General features: G+C 40.5%; 2 protein-coding genes across 2 annotated transcripts in view; one reads left to right on the top strand and one right to left on the bottom strand.

Annotated features, from left to right (window-relative positions):
- The window catches only part of TBCD (tubulin folding cofactor D), a 122689-nt gene that overhangs the window by 22756 nt on the left and 78761 nt on the right, over positions 1–21172 (top strand). Inside the window, exon 14 of the mRNA XM_059485606.1 lies at positions 2636–2730. Coding sequence (XP_059341589.1) covers positions 2636–2730 — 95 coding nt within the window. The remainder of the gene's footprint in view (positions 1–2635; positions 2731–21172) is intronic.
- Positions 4932–13125, bottom strand: ZNF750 (zinc finger protein 750). The gene is made up of 3 exons (XM_059485607.1): positions 13036–13125; positions 7002–8631; positions 4932–6601 (listed from the first exon to the last, which is right to left on the bottom strand). Exons 2-3 carry the CDS (start codon positions 8423–8425, stop codon positions 5899–5901), a joined length of 2127 nt encoding a protein of 708 aa, XP_059341590.1. The 5' UTR covers positions 8426–8631; positions 13036–13125; the 3' UTR covers positions 4932–5898.

Raw genomic sequence — 21172 nt, 5'->3', positions numbered from 1 at the left:
ATGATGTTATTCAGTTTTTACAGTTAAACTGTAAGAACTTCTTGCCATAGGACCTTGTGGATACTGAGAATATCTACCTGAACAAAAAATGTGCTGCTTGTCTGCAAGCTTCTCCATGATCTGCCAGAGTTTGGAAGGGTTTGCAGAGTGAATGTGCTGGTTCTACACTCTGGCTAAGGGATCTGCTCTTGGCTGTGTCAGAGAGGATTTGGGGCCAGTGGAAACTCTGGTTGGGGCACCCAGAGCTGTGGGATGCTCTTTTGGTCCACTTTAGTGTTGGATGTCATGGCTTTACATTCCTGTAGATGTAAAGTCATTAAACAAAAAATTCAACAAGTATCATGTGCTTTTGTTTAATACCAAATTGCTCATCACAGCTGCATTGAGTACCTGAAATCTAAATGAGTGGTTTAGGGCAAACCATAAAATAAACAAAAATAACAAAAAGAGTTTCTTTATTGGCAAGAAATGCTGGTCATGAGCAGTTTGTCACTCACATGTCCCTAGTTTTAAAAAGTATTTTCACATTGGTTGTGAGTACAAATAAAGGATGCCAGCTCTAAGGATAACACATAGAAAAAAAAGAAGGTATAAAGTCTGAAAGACTTGCAAGGAAAGTATCCACTGAGATGATCCCTCACTGTGTTACTGTGATTAATTTAAGAGGTGCTGCTGATCTCAATTATCCCTGGAGCTTCAAAGACCTGTGCTCGCTGTGTTTTCTTTCCTTGTTTTTCAAGTCATAGGGATGAGTAATTCAACTCGTAATTGAGTGACCTGCTTTCTTCAGAAACACCTGGGAACAAATGTAGGCAAGGACAGAGAGAGCCTCTGTTGGAGTCTTTGCACTAAATATTGAGTGACCAAAACAGGAATAAAGCAGCTGCTCATCAGAGGCACTCTGTGGTACCTCTTGGGATGAGAAGAAAGGATTTGTTCTATGTAGACATATCAAAAGACAAGAGTCAGGGAAGAAATGAGTGATTTTTCACAGTGTAGTGAGATTGTCAGCACAGTTCCACTGAGGTATGAGCCTTGTGTTGTTCAGCATACACATAAAGAATACTGGAAAAAAAGGGGAATGAGGAGCTGAGGAAACCAGCTGATACTTCAAGTTGATTTAATATAGTGAGAGCTTAAAGTGGCAGGAAGGAAAGTGTTACAGAAGCCCAGGTGAAGCACTATGACAGTAAATGTCATGTAAAATATAATGTCTAATGCATGCAAACTGATGTACTTGGGGCAAAATGCTGCTCACTGTCAAAGCCCTGGAAGCCACTGATGTGTCAGAGTGTCAGGGGAGCACTCAGCAGCTGGCAGGGAAAACAAGAGAAATGTTGGAAATGATGAGGAAAGGAAGAGATCAAACTAAATCACTGAGAAGTGCTTTAACTGATGGGGTTTTTTACAGGTGGGAAGGAGAAGTGGAGGGGTGGGATTTGCTGATCTCCACTGTAAATAGGCCAGAAGGAGGGAGAGGAGAGGCTGTTTACCATTCACTCTCCCTGGTGCCAGAGCAGGGAAGCAGCAGGAAGTGCATTTCCACACAATTGTAATTAACCACTGGAAGTCATTGCCACGGGATGTTATGGGAGCCAAAAGTGTAAAGGGAGTTCAAAAAGGGATTATCCAAATTAATGGAAGACAGTCCCTTCAGAGGTTATTAAATAATGAATCTGGCTCCAGCCTCTGGTTGAGCTGTCTCTGTGCTGCTGATTGCCAAAGCCAGGGGGGCAAGAAGGGGATGGGGTCCTGCTTTTCTTTGCTGAGCACCTGCTCTCAGAGCTGCAATTCAGAGATGGTGTTGGGAGAAATGAAGCTTGGATATGCCCTACCCTGGCTGTCCAGTGTTTTCTTCTCAGATTCCTACTCCTAGTGTAATACAGAATGAATTCTGATTTAATCCTTCAGCATGCCACCTTTCCTCTTTTCACTCCATCATCTGCCAGCCCACTAAAAATTATTTACCATTTGGGGTTTTCTTCTCAGATTCCTATTCCTAGTGTAATACTGAATGAACTCTGTTCAGATTTAATCCTGCAGCATGCTACCTTTCCGCTTTTCACTCCATAATCTCGAGATTATTAACTATCTCCATTAACAGTGCAGCCCACTAAAAATTATTTACCATTTGGGGTTTTTTGCTGTGTTCAGTGCAAGTTTCTCTGGTTTATGTTTTCTAAAGGTGGATAAAAAACACTATTTGCTTACTTCATAAACTCTTGTAATGGGTTTGCTGGGAATTGCCATTTGAACCTCCTTTGCAAGTTAAGGGCTGCATTTGGCACAAAACTCATTAGTTATTTTGGGTATGTTCTGTACATCTTTTGCCCATGTACTGGGAAGTTGCTTTCCTTTTTTCTATGAGTTCCAGGTATTGAATCTTCTGTACTGAGTTACATTTATAGTCATAAATGAGCTTTTTGCTTATTTAATCATATTTATAGCACTGTTTATGTTGCATAAACAGGAAGGAAAACATGTTCAACTTCTATTTTACAAGTCCGCTGGCATCAATAACACAACAAGAACATGCTGGTTTGGATTGGGGATCTTTTAAAATGTTAGGAATTCACTGTAAGAAGTGAAATCCTGAGAGAAGGGCCAGTTTTAACAATACTTGTCCTGACTTTAGTTTCCAGGAAACGGACAACGCGTGGCACGGGGGGTGCCTGGCCCTGGCTGAGCTGGGCAGGAGAGGATTGCTGCTCCCTTCCCGAATCCCTGATGGTGAGTTGGACCTGCTGACTGTAAGTGCATGAAATAATTTATATTATTAGGCACCAAATGTGTGGCAGTAGGCTGGGATTTGCTGGTGTGTGAGTGCTGGGTGATGACTGAACCACTGAGTTCTACAGTAAAACATTTGCCCATGGGGATATTTAAGTAGTTCTGTCTAAAGCACTGGCTTGGGTGTGCCTTTTTTTATACTTAATAAATATTTCTTTCCAAAATGGAATTAATTTCTTGGGGTTTTATTCTTTCTTCTTCCCTCCCATGTTTCTTTGTACACTTGTATAAAACAATTCTGCATGTCTCCATATTGTGTCAGTGTCATTATTTAAGCAGAATATATTAAATAATTGATGACTAACTTGCACTTTAAAGCCAGTAGCTTCTGCAGTTTGTTTATGGTTAAATTTCAAAGGCCAGTTTCATGCAATTTATACATGAACTGTTTATGTTTTAAATTTTTGAAACAGCAGGATGGAAAGAAAAAGAACAGGGCAGAGGAATTGTTTCTTTGTGTGTTCTGTAGTTATCAACACACATTGAATAACAGAGATATTAATGTAATTTTGGTCAATGCCATACACAGTGGGAATGACAAAAGCACAGTGTAGCAGCTGACATCCACCCTTGGGTGCTTTTACAGCAGAGACTTGTTCTAGATGGTTCTTTGGGTCCCATCTGGTGCTTCTGTGTTGAACAGAGAATTGAACACTAAATTTAAAAAGTATTTCAAAGTAAGTCAGGGTGCTAAATCTTTTCTAGTTTGAAGATGTGCTGTAAAATGTGACATTTAATACAGTTTATTACTCTGTCTTCCTGGAAGGAGTTAATGTCCATTCTAGCATGTGGTGCATGTGAGAAAGTTTGTGCAGTGAGCCTTCAGTTGGTTTCCCTTTTTTCATTACTTTTGCCCTTCCATGATGAAGGTGAAACAGTTAAAAACCTTCTAACTGAGGAATCATGAAAGGGAAATCCTCCAGAGGTAAATCTCTACTTCAGTTCTGACAAAACCAGAACTGTTCACCTCTGTCAGGGAATCTGGATAACCTCATGACAGATTTTTATTTAATTTGAAGAAGACAGATCAGATCAGCATTGGAGCTGGCTTTTATAAATAATATTTGTATGGAAATGGGGAAGAATAAATCCTTGAATTGTATGGAAGAAACACCAAATAGTTTTTTTTTCCATTCACTTTAAAGAAATTCAAATTACCAAGTAAAGAGATACATGAGATATTTTTTTCAAATTGTGGATAATAGTATCTGAAGCTTTCTGCTCTCAGAGGGGTGTGAGGCACATAGCTTACAGTAATGTGAAGGGTGGCAGTTGTGCCACATGACTCTGTAATTTCATGTTTGGAAATTAGGGATTTAGCAGCATAAGGTTGAAGCTTTAATCTTGGACTGGAAAGCACTTGCTGATGTACAGCTCTGTACCTCACACTGACTTATGCCCTGCTGTGGGCATTTCAGTTGATTTGGCTTCTTCTTTTACTGCATTCCCTTTTTTCAAACTCACATTGATATTTTTGCCTTTTGATAATGTGAGGTAAGCTTTTCTCTATGAAGCATTAAATTAAAGATCTGTGTATCTCTTTTTGTTCCTTACCTCAGAAACTGAAGTTCTGTCATTTACTATTTAATTACTAAACTTGTTACAATGCTCTGAGTTGTTGTCTCAAAGCAGCACAGCACAAAACATGAGTTAAAAAAAGTCTGGGACTTCTGCATTATGTTCAATGCAACTCCACTTCCTTGAGTAGGTTTACACCTATTAGTGATGTTCAGGCAGGTGAGGATGCCTCTAACCTGAGTAATGATCAATGAGAAATGTATACTCGTGGTTTTATGGGAATAATGCTTGTTCTGGGTTTGTTCTCCTTACACTCTGCAAATTTACACAGCCTTATTTTAGTTGAACTTTTGCAGCAGTTTGGACAAGCTGGACAGCAGCTTTAAGACAGAGGGAATTCTGAGCTTCATTATTTGGAATTAAAAGTATGGAATTAACCTGCATAGTGAGTTTCCATCACTGAAGAAAGCTTCTTTTGTTTGGAATTGATTTGATCGCAAAATTCTGCTTGCCAATTGAAAATTTAACTAGCAACTTCTTGCTAGCTCTTCTTCATTATAGATAGTGTAGTAAATGTATTTGTGTTCATTAATGACTTTCCATATATTGTAAGTACAGATCACAAGATTTATTTGAAAAATTGCCAGTTTATATACACAGATATAGAAGTAGGAAGTAGTTTTATGGCTGTATGTAGAGGACACAGAAACTGATAGTGAGTGATAACACATGCACTGAAACAAGACCTTCACCAGGAGAGTTTGCCTCAGATGAAATAAATTATATAAATAACATTTTAGGCCTGGAGTTTGAAGGCTGCCCAGTGTCTGTCTAACCTCAGCAAAGCAGGCACCTGGATTGCTTAGTTCTTCATATTTTCAGTGTTGTTTTCATAGCCATTTACTTAAGGTTGTACATAAACTGCAGTTATTAAACCTGTGCAGGCTTTCTTTGGTTTGATTTGCAGCTTGGTCTCAGTCAGTGTGAGAAGAGGTTGCTTACACAGGGTTTGGGGCAGTTTATTTCTAGTGGCCTCTGCCTCTGAGTAACTAAATTTGGGCTGTTGTTCTCTCTTAGGGCAGAATGGCAAAGTGCATCTATACACAGAGCAGTTTTTACAGTATATTCTAAAAAGCCAGTTTTAATCTTAAGCTTGTTTAAACTACTGCACAGTGACATAAAAAGGTTTTCAAAGGAAAAAAAAAAGACCCAAAACCTCCCCTACTAGATGAAGTTAAGGCTGAAAAAAGACTATGACAGTATGTTATTGAGCAATATTGTTTCTAGAGCTTAAATGTCTTTTAAGAAAAGAAGTTGTAAAAGTTATTTTACATCATACAATTGCAAAAACCCCTTGAAGATTCATCTAATTTACTTTGGCTTTAGTAACGAATGCAAAAATTCACTCATCAAAACCTGAGCTTGTACAAGGCAAAGTTCAATTACTTAAAAATATTAATATAAAATTATGAACATTATTTACAATGGAGAAATTGAATGTATCTTGTCATGGGCCAAGCCCAAGGAATGAGGGTTTGTAGAAATTTCACGATGATGCTGGTAACCAGAACCTCACTGGAAGGAGGAGAATTAGGACACTCTTGTTCTCTTCCTTAAAGTGAAGACTCTGCTGCAGTCATTGGGCCTGACCCTCTTAGCACCTTGCTGGGATTTTGTGGACTCTTTTTGGTTTGTCCTTTTTTGTCCTTTCCCCTTTGGGCTGCACTGAGCATCCTGAGCATCGGCCGCGGGTTCCGCGGGCGCGCCGTGCCCGTCCTGCGCGCCGTGCCCGTCGCCGTCCAGCCGTGCAGCGCCGGGGCTGTAGGCAGCCAGCTGGCACAGGGCCACGGCTGCTGTCTGCTTCTGCTCATCACAGCTCTCCATGAGCCCCAAGTCTGCAGCCTCACCACGCTGGGCTGCCAAGGGTTTGTCACAGGCACTGCTGCTGGGGGGCTTGGGGACGCAGGGCTCCGCTCCGGAGCTCTCCTTCTCGGCGTTCGGAGCGGTGGTGTTGTCGTGGGATGGGCTGTGGAAGGATGTTTTCAGGCTGGATGTGTTACAGGAATCCTTCACTGAGAGGTTCAGGGGCATGTCCTGCATTTCCAGGAAGCTCTGCCTGTCAGTTTTGGATGGGGTTTTGTACATGTGCTCATGAGTAGGTCCTGTGCTTGTGTCAGGCTTTTTTGAAAGATTGAGGGGCCCTATCCCTGTGTCTTCCTCCGTGTTGGACAGGGAGCCCGCGTTGTTCTGGCCATCGGTCTGTGTGTGTGAGTCTTCATCAGTGACATTGATGCTGGAAGAAACAAGGAGAAAAGAGAATTCACTATCAATTGCTCTTTTAAACTGGGGCTGAGGAAGTGGGCAGGAAGAGGAAAAAATATACACTTCTAGGCTAGAAATCCAACAATTCTGTTGTTTCTCCTTTAAATCCCCAAATCCCTTTCATCATCATTGTAATGTAAATAATTCTCTGAAGTACTCAAGTACATTGGAAGTACAAAAACACAGTGGAAATTGGTGGTACATTTAAGGAGAATGAACAGTCTGCTCACTGTAGCACCTGTGTGCTTTGCACAGTTAGTACAGAACAGATTAACTCACTGCTGTAAATCTAAATATAAACAAGCATTGCATGAAATGTGCCCATCTGTCTTTGTGTAAACCTGACAAGGATTTGCAAAGTGTTATTTTACCTGTTAGGTGAATCCCCTCTGTCCTGCTGTGCCTGCACTCCTTGAAGGGAAGGTGCTTGGTCTGTGCTTTTTCTCACAGGTCTGAAGGCTGTGAAGTTTTCTTCTGATTGGTCATACTTGCCCAGGGATGTGGATGATGACTTGTTGGAGAGGTCAAACAAACCCTCACACGTGTGGCTTGTCTGGGTGAAGTTGGTGGGGCTGGGTCTGCCAGGGGAGCCTGTTGCTGCACTTCCTGCAAGAGGGCTCATTTTGGCATTCTCTCTTTCATTTTGGTCATCCTTAGCGTTACCTTTGGCATGCAATAATGTCATTTCCTTTTCATAATCTGCTTGTTTTTTATGTGAGCTTAGAGGGTACTGTTGGGAAGGGCTTAAGGAGGCTGGGTACAGCAAGGTGGTTTCTTCCATCAGATGAGAGTTTTGATCCCTGTTAATACCAGCTACATGTGAAAATCTGTAAAATGGAGAATCTGTTGGCCTACAAAATCCATATGGTATTGGTGGAGTGGAGTGGTACTGTTGGAACAATCGATAATGTTCATATGCTGATGGATTTAGGGGTTTTGGAAGTGGCCCAGGGTGGGGAAGAAAATGTCTTTGATCTTGTGTTCCATAGACAGAGAGAGCAGAGCTTTCACACTCTGAGCTACCTGGGAGCAGGTAAGGTGTGTAGATAGCGAGCCGGTGCTCGTAGAAATGGGGTGAGTACTCAGGAATCATTGGTTGCATGTAAGGTGAAATGGAACCAAAGCCTTTCGTGTGAGCAACTTTATGTGGAAATTCTGGGAGGAAAGAACCTGCCTTCCACGGGTGAGCTGGTGCATGAAACGCAGACTTGGTGTGAAAAGGAGAACTTTTGTTAGAGAGGGAGAGGATTTCAGATGCCTCAGTGATTTCTGGGCCTTTGCTGTCTCGGTGTTCTCCAACGGGAACAAAGGCTGAGGGCCTGACCATGCCCTCCATCAGGGGCTGCACGCTGATGGCACCTTCTGCTGCAGAGCTGCCAGGGCTTAATTCCTTTGGGATTGCAGGTTTCTGTCCTTGAATTGCAGCATTTGTTGCTTGGTTTTGTAACTCAACGTTTTCCTTGGCATCTTCTTTTGTAAAAGGATATTGAGGCTTTGAATCGAGGCTTGACAGTCCGTTTGTGACAGATTTAGAAGAAGTTGGTTTGACAGTAGATTCCAGCTGGTTGATCTGTTTGGGCTCCAGGGAACTGCCCTTCGGACACTTGATGACACGATCCTGCTCTGACACCAAAGTGATGGAGTTCTTGCAGAGGCCATACTTCATGTGGTTAAAGAGATGGGATTTCTCATTGCAAGTGAAGGGGCACTGGAAGCACTTGTACTTGAATGGCTTTCCCGGTGGTCTTGGGATGTAGTGAGGCTTCTTGGGTTTACGTTCTTTGAGGAGACTCATTCTTTTTTCTGCTTTAAACAATTAAATGTAATGGTTCTTTATAAAAACTTTCTTGTGGTTGGCTTCCCTCAGTTGTAGCCTCGTGATGTTTCCAGTTTTTCAGGTTTCTAGAATCCTTCCCAGGTGAGGAGAAGCAGCCAGCTCCTGTGGTGTCTCAGGGAAGAGGGCGCCGGAAAACAAGGCTTTCACCACTGGTAGTGCAGGAACTGAAACACAAAGTTTAAAATGAGCTTTAGTGGAACATTGGAACTAAACACAATGTAGTGCCTTGTCTTAAGAGTGTTCCCCCTCATACTGCATATGTTGTGTTATTTGGGTTTTTTTAAAACAATAAAAAAGCTGGATGTCAGGCTGGATTTGGATGGGCATTGACCTTTGGCATCCTCCCGCACCCAAACACAGTCACACAAGTGGCCTCATTTCCAGCAGCAGCACTTGTCACCTGCCTGTGCTGCTGGCTCAGGGGAGTTCTCTTTGAAAGCTGGAGGAACGTTCATTGAGAAGATGAAAGTAGAAATCCAGGTGGAGCTGTTGAGAGAGGAGTGGAGTGGGTGGGATGGGAAGAGGCAGGTCCCAGCAGGGGCTGGATGTGGGGCGAGCCTGTCGGGCCGGTCCGGGAGAGCGAGGAGGGAATTTCCTGCTCTGGTGACACAAGGGTGGGGTGCATGGGTCGCTCTTGGGCGGCTGACTGGGCTCTTTCTGAGACTGACCAACCCCTCTCTTCACTGCTGTGGCGTTTCCCAACAGCCCAGTCTCAATGGGTACCTCAAAAGTGCCCAATCTCTCGAAGGATAAAACCACACCGATTTTCTTCCTCTTCCTAATTCAATTAAGAGAAATGAGCGCTGCAGTGTCTGACTAATGGAATCCTCTGCCTGACAAACACCCCTCCCATCCTCCTGCTGCTCACAGATTGCACATGGTTAACACGGGCACGCCAGTGTGTTAACTCGGGGGGAAAAGTGTCAGACAGTAATTGATTTCTAGGGGAAGGATCTATCTGCCTTTCTTTGGAAAAAGGAAGGTTGTGGATACTTTATCCAGCCCGGTGATTTGCTGGCTAGATAAGTCGGGAGGGCTTGTACCGGCTTGTTCCATTATGTTCACTGATTCTGAAGGCGTGAGAAACTCTCGCAGTCAAGTTCTCATGATTTTATAGGATGTGTTATGGCAGAGATCTAAAAACTGATGATTTCATCATGAACTACAAGCATCATTATCAAAATGATGACTGTTGCAAAACCACGTACTGTATCTATTGTGTTACCCGAAACTACAGGAATACTAATTGGAAGAGTGACGAGATAGCTCCATTTTTTTTTAAAAAAAAGCTTTTTACATAGAAGTTTAAATTAGTAGTATTAAAATACTAAGTTTATGAAAAGAATTGCTGGTAATTATGTGCTGTGAGATTTTAGTTCAAGTAGAGATGTTTTGCATTTCTTAAATCTGGGATTATTTAACAGAAAATGACAGGCAACTCATGATGAAAACTGAAGGGAAAGCTACAGAATTGCTGCTTGGCTCATCAGGTATAGTAATTCTAGAAAATTGTATTAAATGTTGTTTCTGATGTTATAGAAGTATTAATTTTGTTAAAATAGTTATTGTGAAGGCACACTTAAAAATGCAAAGCTGTTCTGCAAGTAGAAAAAAGTAATCAAGCTTTTTCCTAAAATTAACAAGTGTTTAAATGTGCTTCAGATTAATGAAAAAGGAATTTCTAGAGAAGTAGCTTTTTGTTTTTCAGATTTTAATGTGGTTGTTTGAGTTGGATACTGATACTGTAAGGGCAGCAAGGAAAAATGCATTAGCATGTTAAAGTCTCATCATTGGAGTATGGCTGAAAAAGTAGTCCAATACATTTTAAAAAATAATATATTGTATATTAAAATATTTTAAATAACAATAGCTAGAAATCCTTTCAAATATTAAAAATAATATTTTTACATTAAAAAATAAGTAAATTAAATACTGAGACAGGAGGAGAGGTTGAGGTAGGGAACTGAGCTCTTTCTTCTGCCTTAAGTGAGCTTGTTGCACTTACTTTTAACTAATGATGTGTAACTAGCATGGAAAGTTTGTAATGGACTCAGTCAAGTCAGTTCGTACCTGTTGTTCTTTATATCTTCTTGGAAGTACTTGTACTAATTATTCTTGAAAAAAGATATTGTTGTCAAAACTCCATTGCTTTCTTAGCTGAAGCATTTATGATAATGTCCAAATCTGCATTCAGGTGCAGCATTTATAATAAAGGGATGGTAATTAGATTTCCTTGTTCTTCCAGCTTTCCTTTGCTTCATAAAGAAAATTCCTGTGTGTCCTGTCCTCCCCCCTCTGACTTTGTACTTGGTATTTAACTTTGATTCAAGTTATTCCTGTTGGACAGAGTATTAACTATCATTTCTTAACAAGATAAAATGCGTTGTTGCAGTTTTCATGTTAGAAATTTCAAGCCTTGGAGCTCCTGTGCCGTGGGTACAGCAGGAGAGCATTCCAACAGCTTTTTATTTCTTTCTATTTAATTTGTTTTGATGGCTCCAGAACCTGCTGCTCTGACTTGGGAGGTGCAGAGAGCAGCTCATTTTAAAGGGTGTTTACCTTTCCCAAACTTAGGTCAGGCCAGCCAGGTGAATGTTTTCTTTCTCTCTTTTACTATTTAATACCTTTTTTTCTCATGGTTTAAAAATGCCAGTAATAAAATATTTCTAAAGTTAGACAAGTAGGATAATTCTTCCTCTGGTCCCTAATTCACAGGAGTGTCTGGCAGAGAGACATATTTTAACATTAAAAAACATTAAAACTATTTGATCACACAGTCAAAACGGACATCAATACTTTAAAATAGGTGTAACCAATTAAATCTGTCCCTATATAAATAATGTTACTTACAGCTGTACAATGTATGTTTTTGTGCTGCCAAAGTTAGAATTTCGAATTGGAAAGAAAATATCAAAATAAGTAGTTGCTTTTTCCTTTAACTGCAATGCCATCACTTGTAATATCTTTTAAAAGCAGGGAAAAAATCTTCAACAACAGGATAAGTTTTACAAAACTTTTTTCCTTAGATTGAGAATTTATTTCCTGTAGACCTGCTTGTAGAAATGCAGATGGTTCTATATTATTATAATTCTCTAGTTTTGAAATGCAGTAGTGTTATTTATTTATATTTTTATTGAAAACAAGTTATTCAGCTAATCTTGATTAAACTTGAGGTTATCTTAGTTGTTTGTTTTTGGCACTAGTAACCTCCTCATGGCTTTCGAACCTGTCGCCCTTTCCAGCCTGAGACTGACTGCTCCAAGTTTCCTTCCTTCTATTTTTAAAAGCAGCTTGTTGCTCCCTCCTTGCCTTTAACCTGTTGGCAGGTTCAGAAAACAGGAATGTAGTTGAACATTGTGTGTAAATATATAAACAAAAAATGTCCGTGGGGATAAGTGTATACACACATATGCACATGTGGATTCATCCACACACATAGATATGTGCATATATATCTGGCCAGGTTGTTTTTTTAGGGTTTTAAAGTAGTTTAAATTGTTTAAGATGCCCAGTTGATCAAAGAGGAAATTTCAAAATGTCTTTTATTACAAGCAGGGACAGTAATTACATTTCTTTTTAGGACACTGCTTGAGCAAAGTATGTAACAGCTGCTCATGCCCACCCCATTATTATTGCAGGCTCCTTCTGGTGATGTGGATCTCTCTGACCAGGAGGACTCACTGGGGTGGAACATTTTGAAGGACATGCTATAATTAAAATATTGTGATGTGGCATTATTGCATAAGCCAAGGACATGCCATTGTCACCTACCCAGGGTGTTGCAAGAACAAGATTTGTGAGTTTTATTCTAGCTGAGATTTTTCCAGCGATTAACCACCCCTCCCTTCTAAACTTCCAGGTCCTTGAAACTGAAAGATAAAATTTTAACACAACTGATTGTTAATTAGGAGGAAGCAGGGGTGAGAGGGGTGGGCTGCGAGGGCAGTGAGTGTGTGTGAGGTGCAGACCCACGGGAACTGCTCTGTGTGTGTGTCTGTGTGAGAGGAAGCTCCAAAACACAGATTAAATTACTTGCTTAGGCAGCGTGGATAGGAAATAAAAATCTCTCTTCATACCAAGTTAATAAATCAATGTCTTAATACATTCTAATTGACTAGAAAATAGAAAACAATCTGATTTTCTACTAAATTTCCAGAAGCTGGAAAAATTAATAAATCAAAGCTGGAGCACAGTATTTTCACACAAGCTTTTCAGATGAACCTGACACGACTCTAGGAAGCAAAGCTGGCACAGCAAACACAGCAATTTTAAGCAATATAGCAATATATTAACTCCCCAAATCAAAAAAATAAATAAAAGGTGCTGAAAACCCTTTGCACCCACAAGAGTTAATTATTATAAAAACTTGCAAGAGTTAGGTTTTCTCTCAGACTGAGAGTTTCAACAGGAGAGGTGAATATTTCTGCTGAAAGCTGAGACTGGTGCCGTGAGTGCACCTGCTGGCGTAACCCTGGCTGCTGGGACAGCTGGGAACTGAGCACCTCAGATTTCCTCGTTAATACCAGCAAAGTTTTATTGAAAGAAATGCTGTAAAGCAATGTACTCACCGGGCACCGGGGTGTCCGAGAGCCGGCGGGCGCTGCGCTGGAGCTGTCACTGCTGCGAGAGCAGTACCTGTTCTCTGCCCGAGCCCTGAGTGAAACTGCAGGAGGCTGTTCCAGGGGAGGGACCTGAGCGTGTAGGAGTTGAGCCCTCGGGGTGTAGAGATGCACCTGATATTACTCCAGCCTGCAGCTACGATTCATTTGTTTGCGTCCACCGCTCTCATTGAGCATTACCTCAGCATCTCCTATCGAAGGCAGCTCCCGTCGCTCCGTGCCCTCCAACAACCAAGTTTTGCTCTCAGCTCTGGTGCCTGTTCCTTTTGCACTGTGGGGTCAGAAGTGGCTGAGTTAACACTGAGGATATTTTAAGTTTTGTTCAAGTGACTCGTGGGCAGCAGAACTGTCTGTATGCAGGGGGTAGCAAAGCTTAGAAAATAATTTTGCTCATTTTTTGGACACTGACTTTTTTATTGAATGCCCTTTGTAGCTTTAATATTCTTGCTCTTTTTTCTTTTTTCCTCCCCCCCTCTTCATTTTTATTTAAATTTTTGTCCTTCATGAGTCTCCTTTCTGAAGGCGGGACTGAACTAACTCCAAGCTCGCTTGCCACAGGAACCTGCCAAAGCTTGTCTATAATCGACAGCCAAACGCACAGGTCCTGGAAAGGGAAAGGAGTCACTGCAGGCAGGATTGATTGTCATGGCTCTGTGTTTGCTCAGGAGCTGGGCAACCCAACAGGGAAATGGCAAAGTCAACTGCTCACCCACTGCTAACTGCTGGGGCTGGCTTTCATTGTGTTTTTTTGTTAAAGTTTGTAAATGACAAATTTCTGGGTCCGCGTGCCAGTCACTGGTGACATGGCTGAGCTGCTCAGTGAAATGATTTCCTCTCTCACACACAGGCTGGCACAAGGAAAATATTTGGATACTTGTAGCTCTGTCTAAAAACCACTCCTGTTAATGCATAAGCAAAGGGGCTTTTGGCTACTAATTCCAATGTTCCAGAGATGTTAAAACTTCTATTCAAAACTGAACATGAGAACCCGCTTGTTTCACTGCTGTGTACATAAGCTGCAGGTTACTGAAACTTTAAATGTATTTTATATTTATATTTAATATTTATAATTTATATTTATATATTTCAATGGATTTAGTAGTTAGCAAAACTAAGTTTTTGAATGAAAATTATTAAGGAAATTGTCAGTACAAAATGTGTTCAGAAAGTGGATAAAAGTTGTTTGAAAATCAGTCTTTAAAGTCTTGAAAAAAGTCTTTTGGCTACTAATTCCAATGTTCCAGAGATGCTAAAATTTCTATTCAAAACTGAACATGAGAACCCTCGTGTTTCACCCACTGCTCTGTAGATAAGACAGCTGCAGATTACTGAAACTTCAAATGTATTTTATATTTTATATTTTATATTTTATATTTTATATTTTATATTTTATATTTTATATTTTATATTTTATATTTTATATTTTATATTTTATATTTTATATTTATAAAATGGATTTTATAGTTAGCAAAAATAAGATTTTTTTGGACTGAAAATTATTAAGGAAATTGTCAGGACAAGACTTGTTTAGAAAGTGGATAAAAATTGCTTGAAAATCAGTCTTTAAAGTCTTGAAAATCAGTCTTTTAAGACACTTTAAAGCAGTGTCTTAAAAATAATTTTAAAGGTCTTGCCTTTGCTTTGGTGGAATTATTTACAGACATCTACTTCCCTGTGTGGGTATGCAGGTCACCATGCTTCCTTTTGCTGGGCTGGTGTAACTTTTTGAAAAAAAAAATTCAAATTATAAACAGTCACTAATTTTAGGGTAGAAGAGTGGCTTTTGTGGCATGTTTTATTTTTCCCTTAATTATTTTTTTTATTATTATTATAAAAATAAAATTGCATTATTATAAAAATAATGCAGCATAGCAGTATAAATGTTGTAATATTGCTGTCACATTACCCTCTAGATGTCTGTAAATCCTTTGGATTAAGATGGGATAAATTCTTCCGTTTAGTTGTAAAATATTTTGAATAAAAATTGTTGTATTAGAAATTTCTAAGGGAAAAAGGGAGAAAGACTGCATTCAAAAATGTCTCTGGAAGAAAATTTCAATTTGTGGCATCAGAGAAGCTGTTGGGCTCCCTCAATAGCTCTGACTGAACTGGCGTAACAGGCAGTGAGAACTGGAACTTTGCTTTCATTTTTTAACTTCTCCCCACTGCCTGACCTTGTATTTGGAGGGGAGCTGTGATGTCCAGTTGCTGCAGTGACCCACAGACAATGTTTTAAACCCAGCTGCTTCCTGGAAGTGCTGTTACCACTCAGGTCAGTGAATTCAGCTGCAAGTGAAGCAGAACTGGAAGAAAAAGAACAACCATGGAAATTCTCCTTTGCTTGGGGCTTGGATGATATTAAAAACCCAGATCTGGGGGAGGAGATTCATTGTGGACCCCAGAACAGAACCCTGAGAACTCCTGTTTGTGCTGACTTGTAGAAATACTAAATCATGATTGTAATGATGTTGTTTCCCCACTTATTTTTAATTCACCTGATCACATCCTGTCCTATCAGTGACCCCAGTCCCCTCTTGGTAGTACCTTTTTCATTTACCTGAAAATTTTTCTTTCTTTTGCCTGAATTTTTTTTTTCATGTACAGGTCAGATTAATTAAGAGCACCAGGACTGATACAGTAAAATCTGGATTTATTGATATGTTTCTGCCAAGTTACCTTTTTTTAAAAATGTGGTGATTTTTGTATCTCTGTGGGGCTGAAGCTTTGGGTTTTTATCTTCTTTGGTGTAGAATATACTTCTTTATTCCAGCTTCTTTTTAAAATTCAGTATTAAGTAGGTGTTGTTCAGCTGTAGCAGAATTCTGTCATTCTCTAAATGTTACAAAGTTCCTTGTATGTGCTTTTATATGAATTTTTTTGCTCAGCTTTAGCACTAAACAGAAAACAAAATGTCATTTGCAGGAACTCTGCATCCAGATGGGGTAAATTTACCCTGATCTGGGTACACCTCTCATCTCATTGCTGTTTTCCCCTTCAGAATTCCATTCCCTGGATGTATCAGTGTGCCAGGTGCTCTCCACAAAAATCACAGTTCTTGCCCTTCTGCTCTGATGCCAGGACTGGCCCTGCTGGTTCCCCCTCAGGACTCCAGTGCTGCTCCCAGGGATGGCCACTGGTTTTCCATCATTTCCTGGAATTTTTTCCAGGTCCTAGCAATCTGTGAGCTCATTAGTTATTCCAGAGAGCAGCAGGATCCCAGGTAAATGTGGATGCTGGTGCACATGGAGCTGGTGAAGCTCAGCTTCCCACATACAAGAAGTGCCTTGGAACTGCAATGTTCACCTGTGTCACCTTAGTTGTGTCTGCATTTGTGGCTTTGAGATATTAAAATCCTTTTTTTTTTTTTTTTCTGGGATCACTGGAACCGAAGTTATCGAACAATTTGTAAATCCTTTGGATTAAGATGGGATAACTTCTTTCATTTAATTGTAAAATATTTTGAATAAAAATTTATGTATTAGACATTTCTGAGGGAAAAAGGGCTCTCAGCACCAGCATGTTTGGGCTGGGTTGTTCCACACCATTCCCAGAAGGGGGCAAATGGATGTGAATGTAATTGCTGGAACTCACCGTGCCCCGAAACATGACGCGATTCTCCTACAATATTCTCATAATTATTTTTTTCTATCCCATATGAATAGTTATTAGTCTTAATGCTTTTTGAATAACACCTTTGAAATGTGCCTTTGTTTTTCCTAACAATCCAGTCCCTGACTCCGGAGATAGGTCTGGGCAGATTACTGTGCTGGGCTTGGGAGCCACTTGTTCAGATTACTGGAGCAAATTACTTGTATGGGAAAAGAATAAAAGCTCAGCACTTAATAGCAACTGCAGATCCCATTTTTAGATATTTATTGTGGCCTGTGCTGTTTGGTCTGGAGCTAGGATGATCTTTCTCTGGGTTCCCATCCTCGCCCTTGGGCAGTGAAACATCTTGGGGGAAGTGGGAAAGAGCAGGAATTGGGGCTGTAGGCAAAGGGATGAGCTGTTTACAAGGGAGGGTTTGGAATGGTGACTCCTTTCCCTGGCAGCCATTCTCACAGGGATGCAAAATGCGCCTTCAGCTTCTGCCCGGTGCTCTGCTTACAATTCTCTTTCCAAATGTATTCTTTTAAAAGTGATTTTCGTGCCAAATATTTTTTCCTTTTCTGCTTTAGTTTCAAAGCTTACACCAGAGATTCTGAGCCAGTTTTTTGCCTCAGTGATAGTTTTTCTGATAGAATCCAGCAGCAGGACCTGAGTTATGCCATATGCAGTGCCAGGGTAAATAAACTCTTTTTTTTTTGAGCCATACCTGGCATGGGGCTGCTGTGATGCTGCTCTCACCAGAGAGCAGAGGCATAAAACAAATACTCTCAGACTCAACATATTGTTAGCTTTCAGTTATTTTATGAAACATGCCAAATTTTATAAATATTTACATGATTAATATGTTGTTTAGTATTTCAATGCATTTTTAAAGTGGGGAATATAAACCAGCAAATACAACCTGATGTTTTATTTTATTTCATTGAAAAATAGTGATGCTGCAGCTTGGCTGTTACAGTTTTGCATTACACTATGTACATGTCACTATTCAGCTGTAAAATTTCAGTTGTTATTAGAAGGGATCATGCAGCTTAATTTGCATGTGGGAGAAACCTTTTTAGCAAAATAGCCTGAAGTTAGCTAAAATCTCATGATCTGGTGATGGATTTGTGTGCCATTCTACATTTGGAATTGCAGCACCTCAAAACTAAATATTCCTTACTCTGCAGTGTATGCTAGAACCAAAAACTTACATTTCAGTGTGCTTTCACTATGATTTCACAGCTTTTGTTTTGTGCTGTATTTGTGGTTTTGTAGGCTTCAGACTATTATTTATAGGGTTTTTCTTTTATTTAATTGGGTGGGGATAAATACTAAACAAACAAGAGAATCCTAGTTTACTTGAATTTCTGGTTTGGTTGTGAAAGGACGTTATTAAAATTTCTCTTGATGACAGCACAGTATAAACTTTCTAGCTAATAAGGTGTGTCATGTAGAGGAACATGAACCTTCCTGGGTGTTCTTAATGTCTTGGTGGTGAGCTGAAGAATGTTCTGGTGTCATTCTCAAGGACTTGCTGAGCTCTGAGGAGTCCCAGTCTCAAATCTAATCCATATTAGTGTTTCACCAGGAAATAATGCTCACTGTGCCCGATGTGCTCCTGTTTCTGCTGTAAAATCACAAATGTGTAAAGTGAAGGTTGAAAACATTTGCATCACTGAGAAGTAAAGGAAGCCAGGGAAGGCAGGTTGGAAGAGCCCTGTGGTTACACTTTCAGTGAATTTGTGCTTATTTTGGGAGGATTCCAGCAAGGAAGACGTTACTTTTAATCTTCCTGCTTTCCTAAATACCCTTACCCCTTCACAAGGAATAGACTGGGATAGTCCAACAGTCCTTTGCTCCTTTTTAAACTTGTGGCAACAATAAAATCAGCATTTCAATAGGAGGAAATAATGCTGATGGGATCCAGGGAAATTGGGACATGCAGGAGTCTGGTACTGGTGGGTTGGTACAACTGATCTGAATCTGGAATTTTATTTTTTTTTTAATGCCAGAATAAATGAAAAGTAGTTATAAAGAGTGAAAAATATGTAGAACCAGCGTTAACTTCTTCAGTTCATAAGTTACCTTCAGAATAAAAGGAGCATGAAGACTCTGTAAAAAGGAAATAGGGAGTGTTGAAGGTCTGTTAGTGAGGGACCTGGGGCACATTTGACAGGGGACTTGGCAGGTTAAGATATCATGGGATTCCGTGGTAAAATCATGATGCCTTTTACATTTTCAATGAGGTCACACCCAACTCTACCAGTATCCTAAAAGAGCCTGGCTTAGGGACATATTTGTGAGCTATTTCTGCTGAATGGTGAGCTCTTGGCTTAAATAGGAAACACTTGGTTTAAATAGGAAACACTGTTAAAATAGGAACAACTTCTCTCAGTTGATGTTTGCTCTGTGTTTTAAAGATATCCCATTGTCCAAGTGTATTTTTGATGAAAAGTTTGTATGAAATGAAGTCTCTGGTGCTGTCAGAGGGTTTCAAATGGACTCAGCCAGTCTCAAGAGCAGATAGTACAGCCTTGAAGTAATATCTGTGTAAATGTGACTGCTGTATCTCTGATTTTAAAATCCCCTCAGCTTCTGGTGCCTTGCTGATTTTCTACCTTTGTAACTTTTCCACCTTGTTGATTTTCTATTGTTAATTTTTCTTGTCAATTTGGTTAGAATGGGTATGTGCTCTGGGGCAGTACCCAGTTTTCTGTTCCTGATACAGAGAAGGTTTGATCATGTGCTGTTAGAGAGAAAAGATTGGATTCCTGTGTATGTTGTCTTTTTATCTGAGAGTAGAGGGAATGGTGATTACTGATAATTATATATAACTAGATATACTTTAAAAAAAACCCCAAAGTCTCCTTTGTGTAGAAAAACTCTACACACAGTGGACCAAAAGGGCATTTTTGCTTTTCCAATCTCACTTGGGCCATTCATGAAAAAAAAACCCAACCAAAGTGAATCCAGTACTGCTTTCCAATGCATTTTAGGAGGAGGTTTAACTGAGACCAGGATTTGAATAGTCTTATGGAAATGTATTATGTAGCTTCTTAAACTTGTTTACATTCTTAATTTTTAAGGATTATCTTCTGTGTTTCATATTCCAGAGTAATAAGTTGTTTGTTATGGACTTGCAGCAGCCAGGGGTTGCAGGAGAGGGATGATGAATCAAGAAGTCAGGTTTCTGCACACTCTGTTGGTCTGTTCTGTAGTGCTGGTTAATTTTGAGGCTTTTGGCTAAATTCCAGGTGCTTTTCATCAGAGATACAGGAAGACGTGGGGGGGAAAAAAAAAAGAAAAAGATCTACCTGTCTTAGGTGGACTCCTTAGAAAATAGAGAACACCCAAACCTGAAAGGCTGGTTATGGAGGAATTCCTTCTCTCTAACACCCAGGTGAACTTAAAAAGTGATGCATGGTCTTGAAAAGAGCCTTTTAAAAAGTTATAATGCCTATGTCACCGTAATAGTTTTCAAATTAGCAAGGAAGCATTATAAATAGTGCAGATTTATTTTTTTTTTCAGTAGCCAGCAGGTATGAGCAGGAAGAAATGCTGTGTCTGGAGCTGCAGCAGGAAAGGTCCCTCCCCCAGCAGCACTGGGAGATGGGGTAAACATTGAGCAGGGAATAAATGACAATGAATTGCTTCTGGCTTTTTCACCATGGGGTTTATCTTGGTATTGCACAACTTTAGCCTTAAGGCTGGGCTTTCTTGGGTGATATTTCTTTTCTGACACACAGTGTTATGAGTTTACAGAATTTTTATACTCCTTTAGAGTCAGTAATTCATTTGCTCAGTAGGATTTCTCCACAAGCCTGTTCCTTCATGTCTTTAACTGCAGTTTGCTGTTGGTTCACTCAAGGCAGAGCTCTGTCAGCTGTACACCTGTGTGAAGGTCTCTGCTCTGGCTTTGGGTGTCATTGGTAGGAGAGTCCCCAAAACACAGAGTGCTCAGTGTTTCAGAGCTGTCCTGGCTCAGCTGCTGCTCTGAGGGCCAGCCAGGCAGGGGAATTTGAGCTTTTGGGGCTGTGTTAGGTAAGGATGTTGGGATGGAGTGGCTGGAATCCAGATCTGGCTGCTTCCTGCTTGGCCCCTGGCCCCACTCCAGAGCCCTCACTCCTGTCAGCACCAGGGCAGTCCCTGGCAGAGGGACCTGGCAGCCAGAGCCAGTGTCCAGCTCCTGAACTCTGCATTTAAGAACCATGGCTGGTATCAAACAGTCTGTGGGGCAACATCCAGCTGAACCACCACCCCTTCTCTGAGTCTGACAGGCAGCCTTTGCATTCCAAGCCTTGCACCCTGAGCAGCCAGGCAGACAACAGCCTGTGTGCTGCCCTGCTGTGATTCATCCCTGAGCAGGTCTGTCCTGTGGGCTGCCTCAGGTGGCTCCATGGAAAAAGCACCACGTGAACATGTAATTAAAGACTCTCTTAATTCATGACGTAGTGAGAGGCTGCAGGGAGGTTGCAGCAGACAGAGCAGCCCTTCA

The sequence above is a fragment of the Ammospiza nelsoni genome, chromosome 19 (assembly GCF_027579445.1).
Source record: "Ammospiza nelsoni isolate bAmmNel1 chromosome 19, bAmmNel1.pri, whole genome shotgun sequence".
Lineage (NCBI taxonomy): Eukaryota > Metazoa > Chordata > Aves > Passeriformes > Passerellidae > Ammospiza > Ammospiza nelsoni.
The sequence above is the reverse complement of the archived record's forward strand: the minus strand, read 5'-3'. Positions and strand labels throughout refer to the sequence as shown.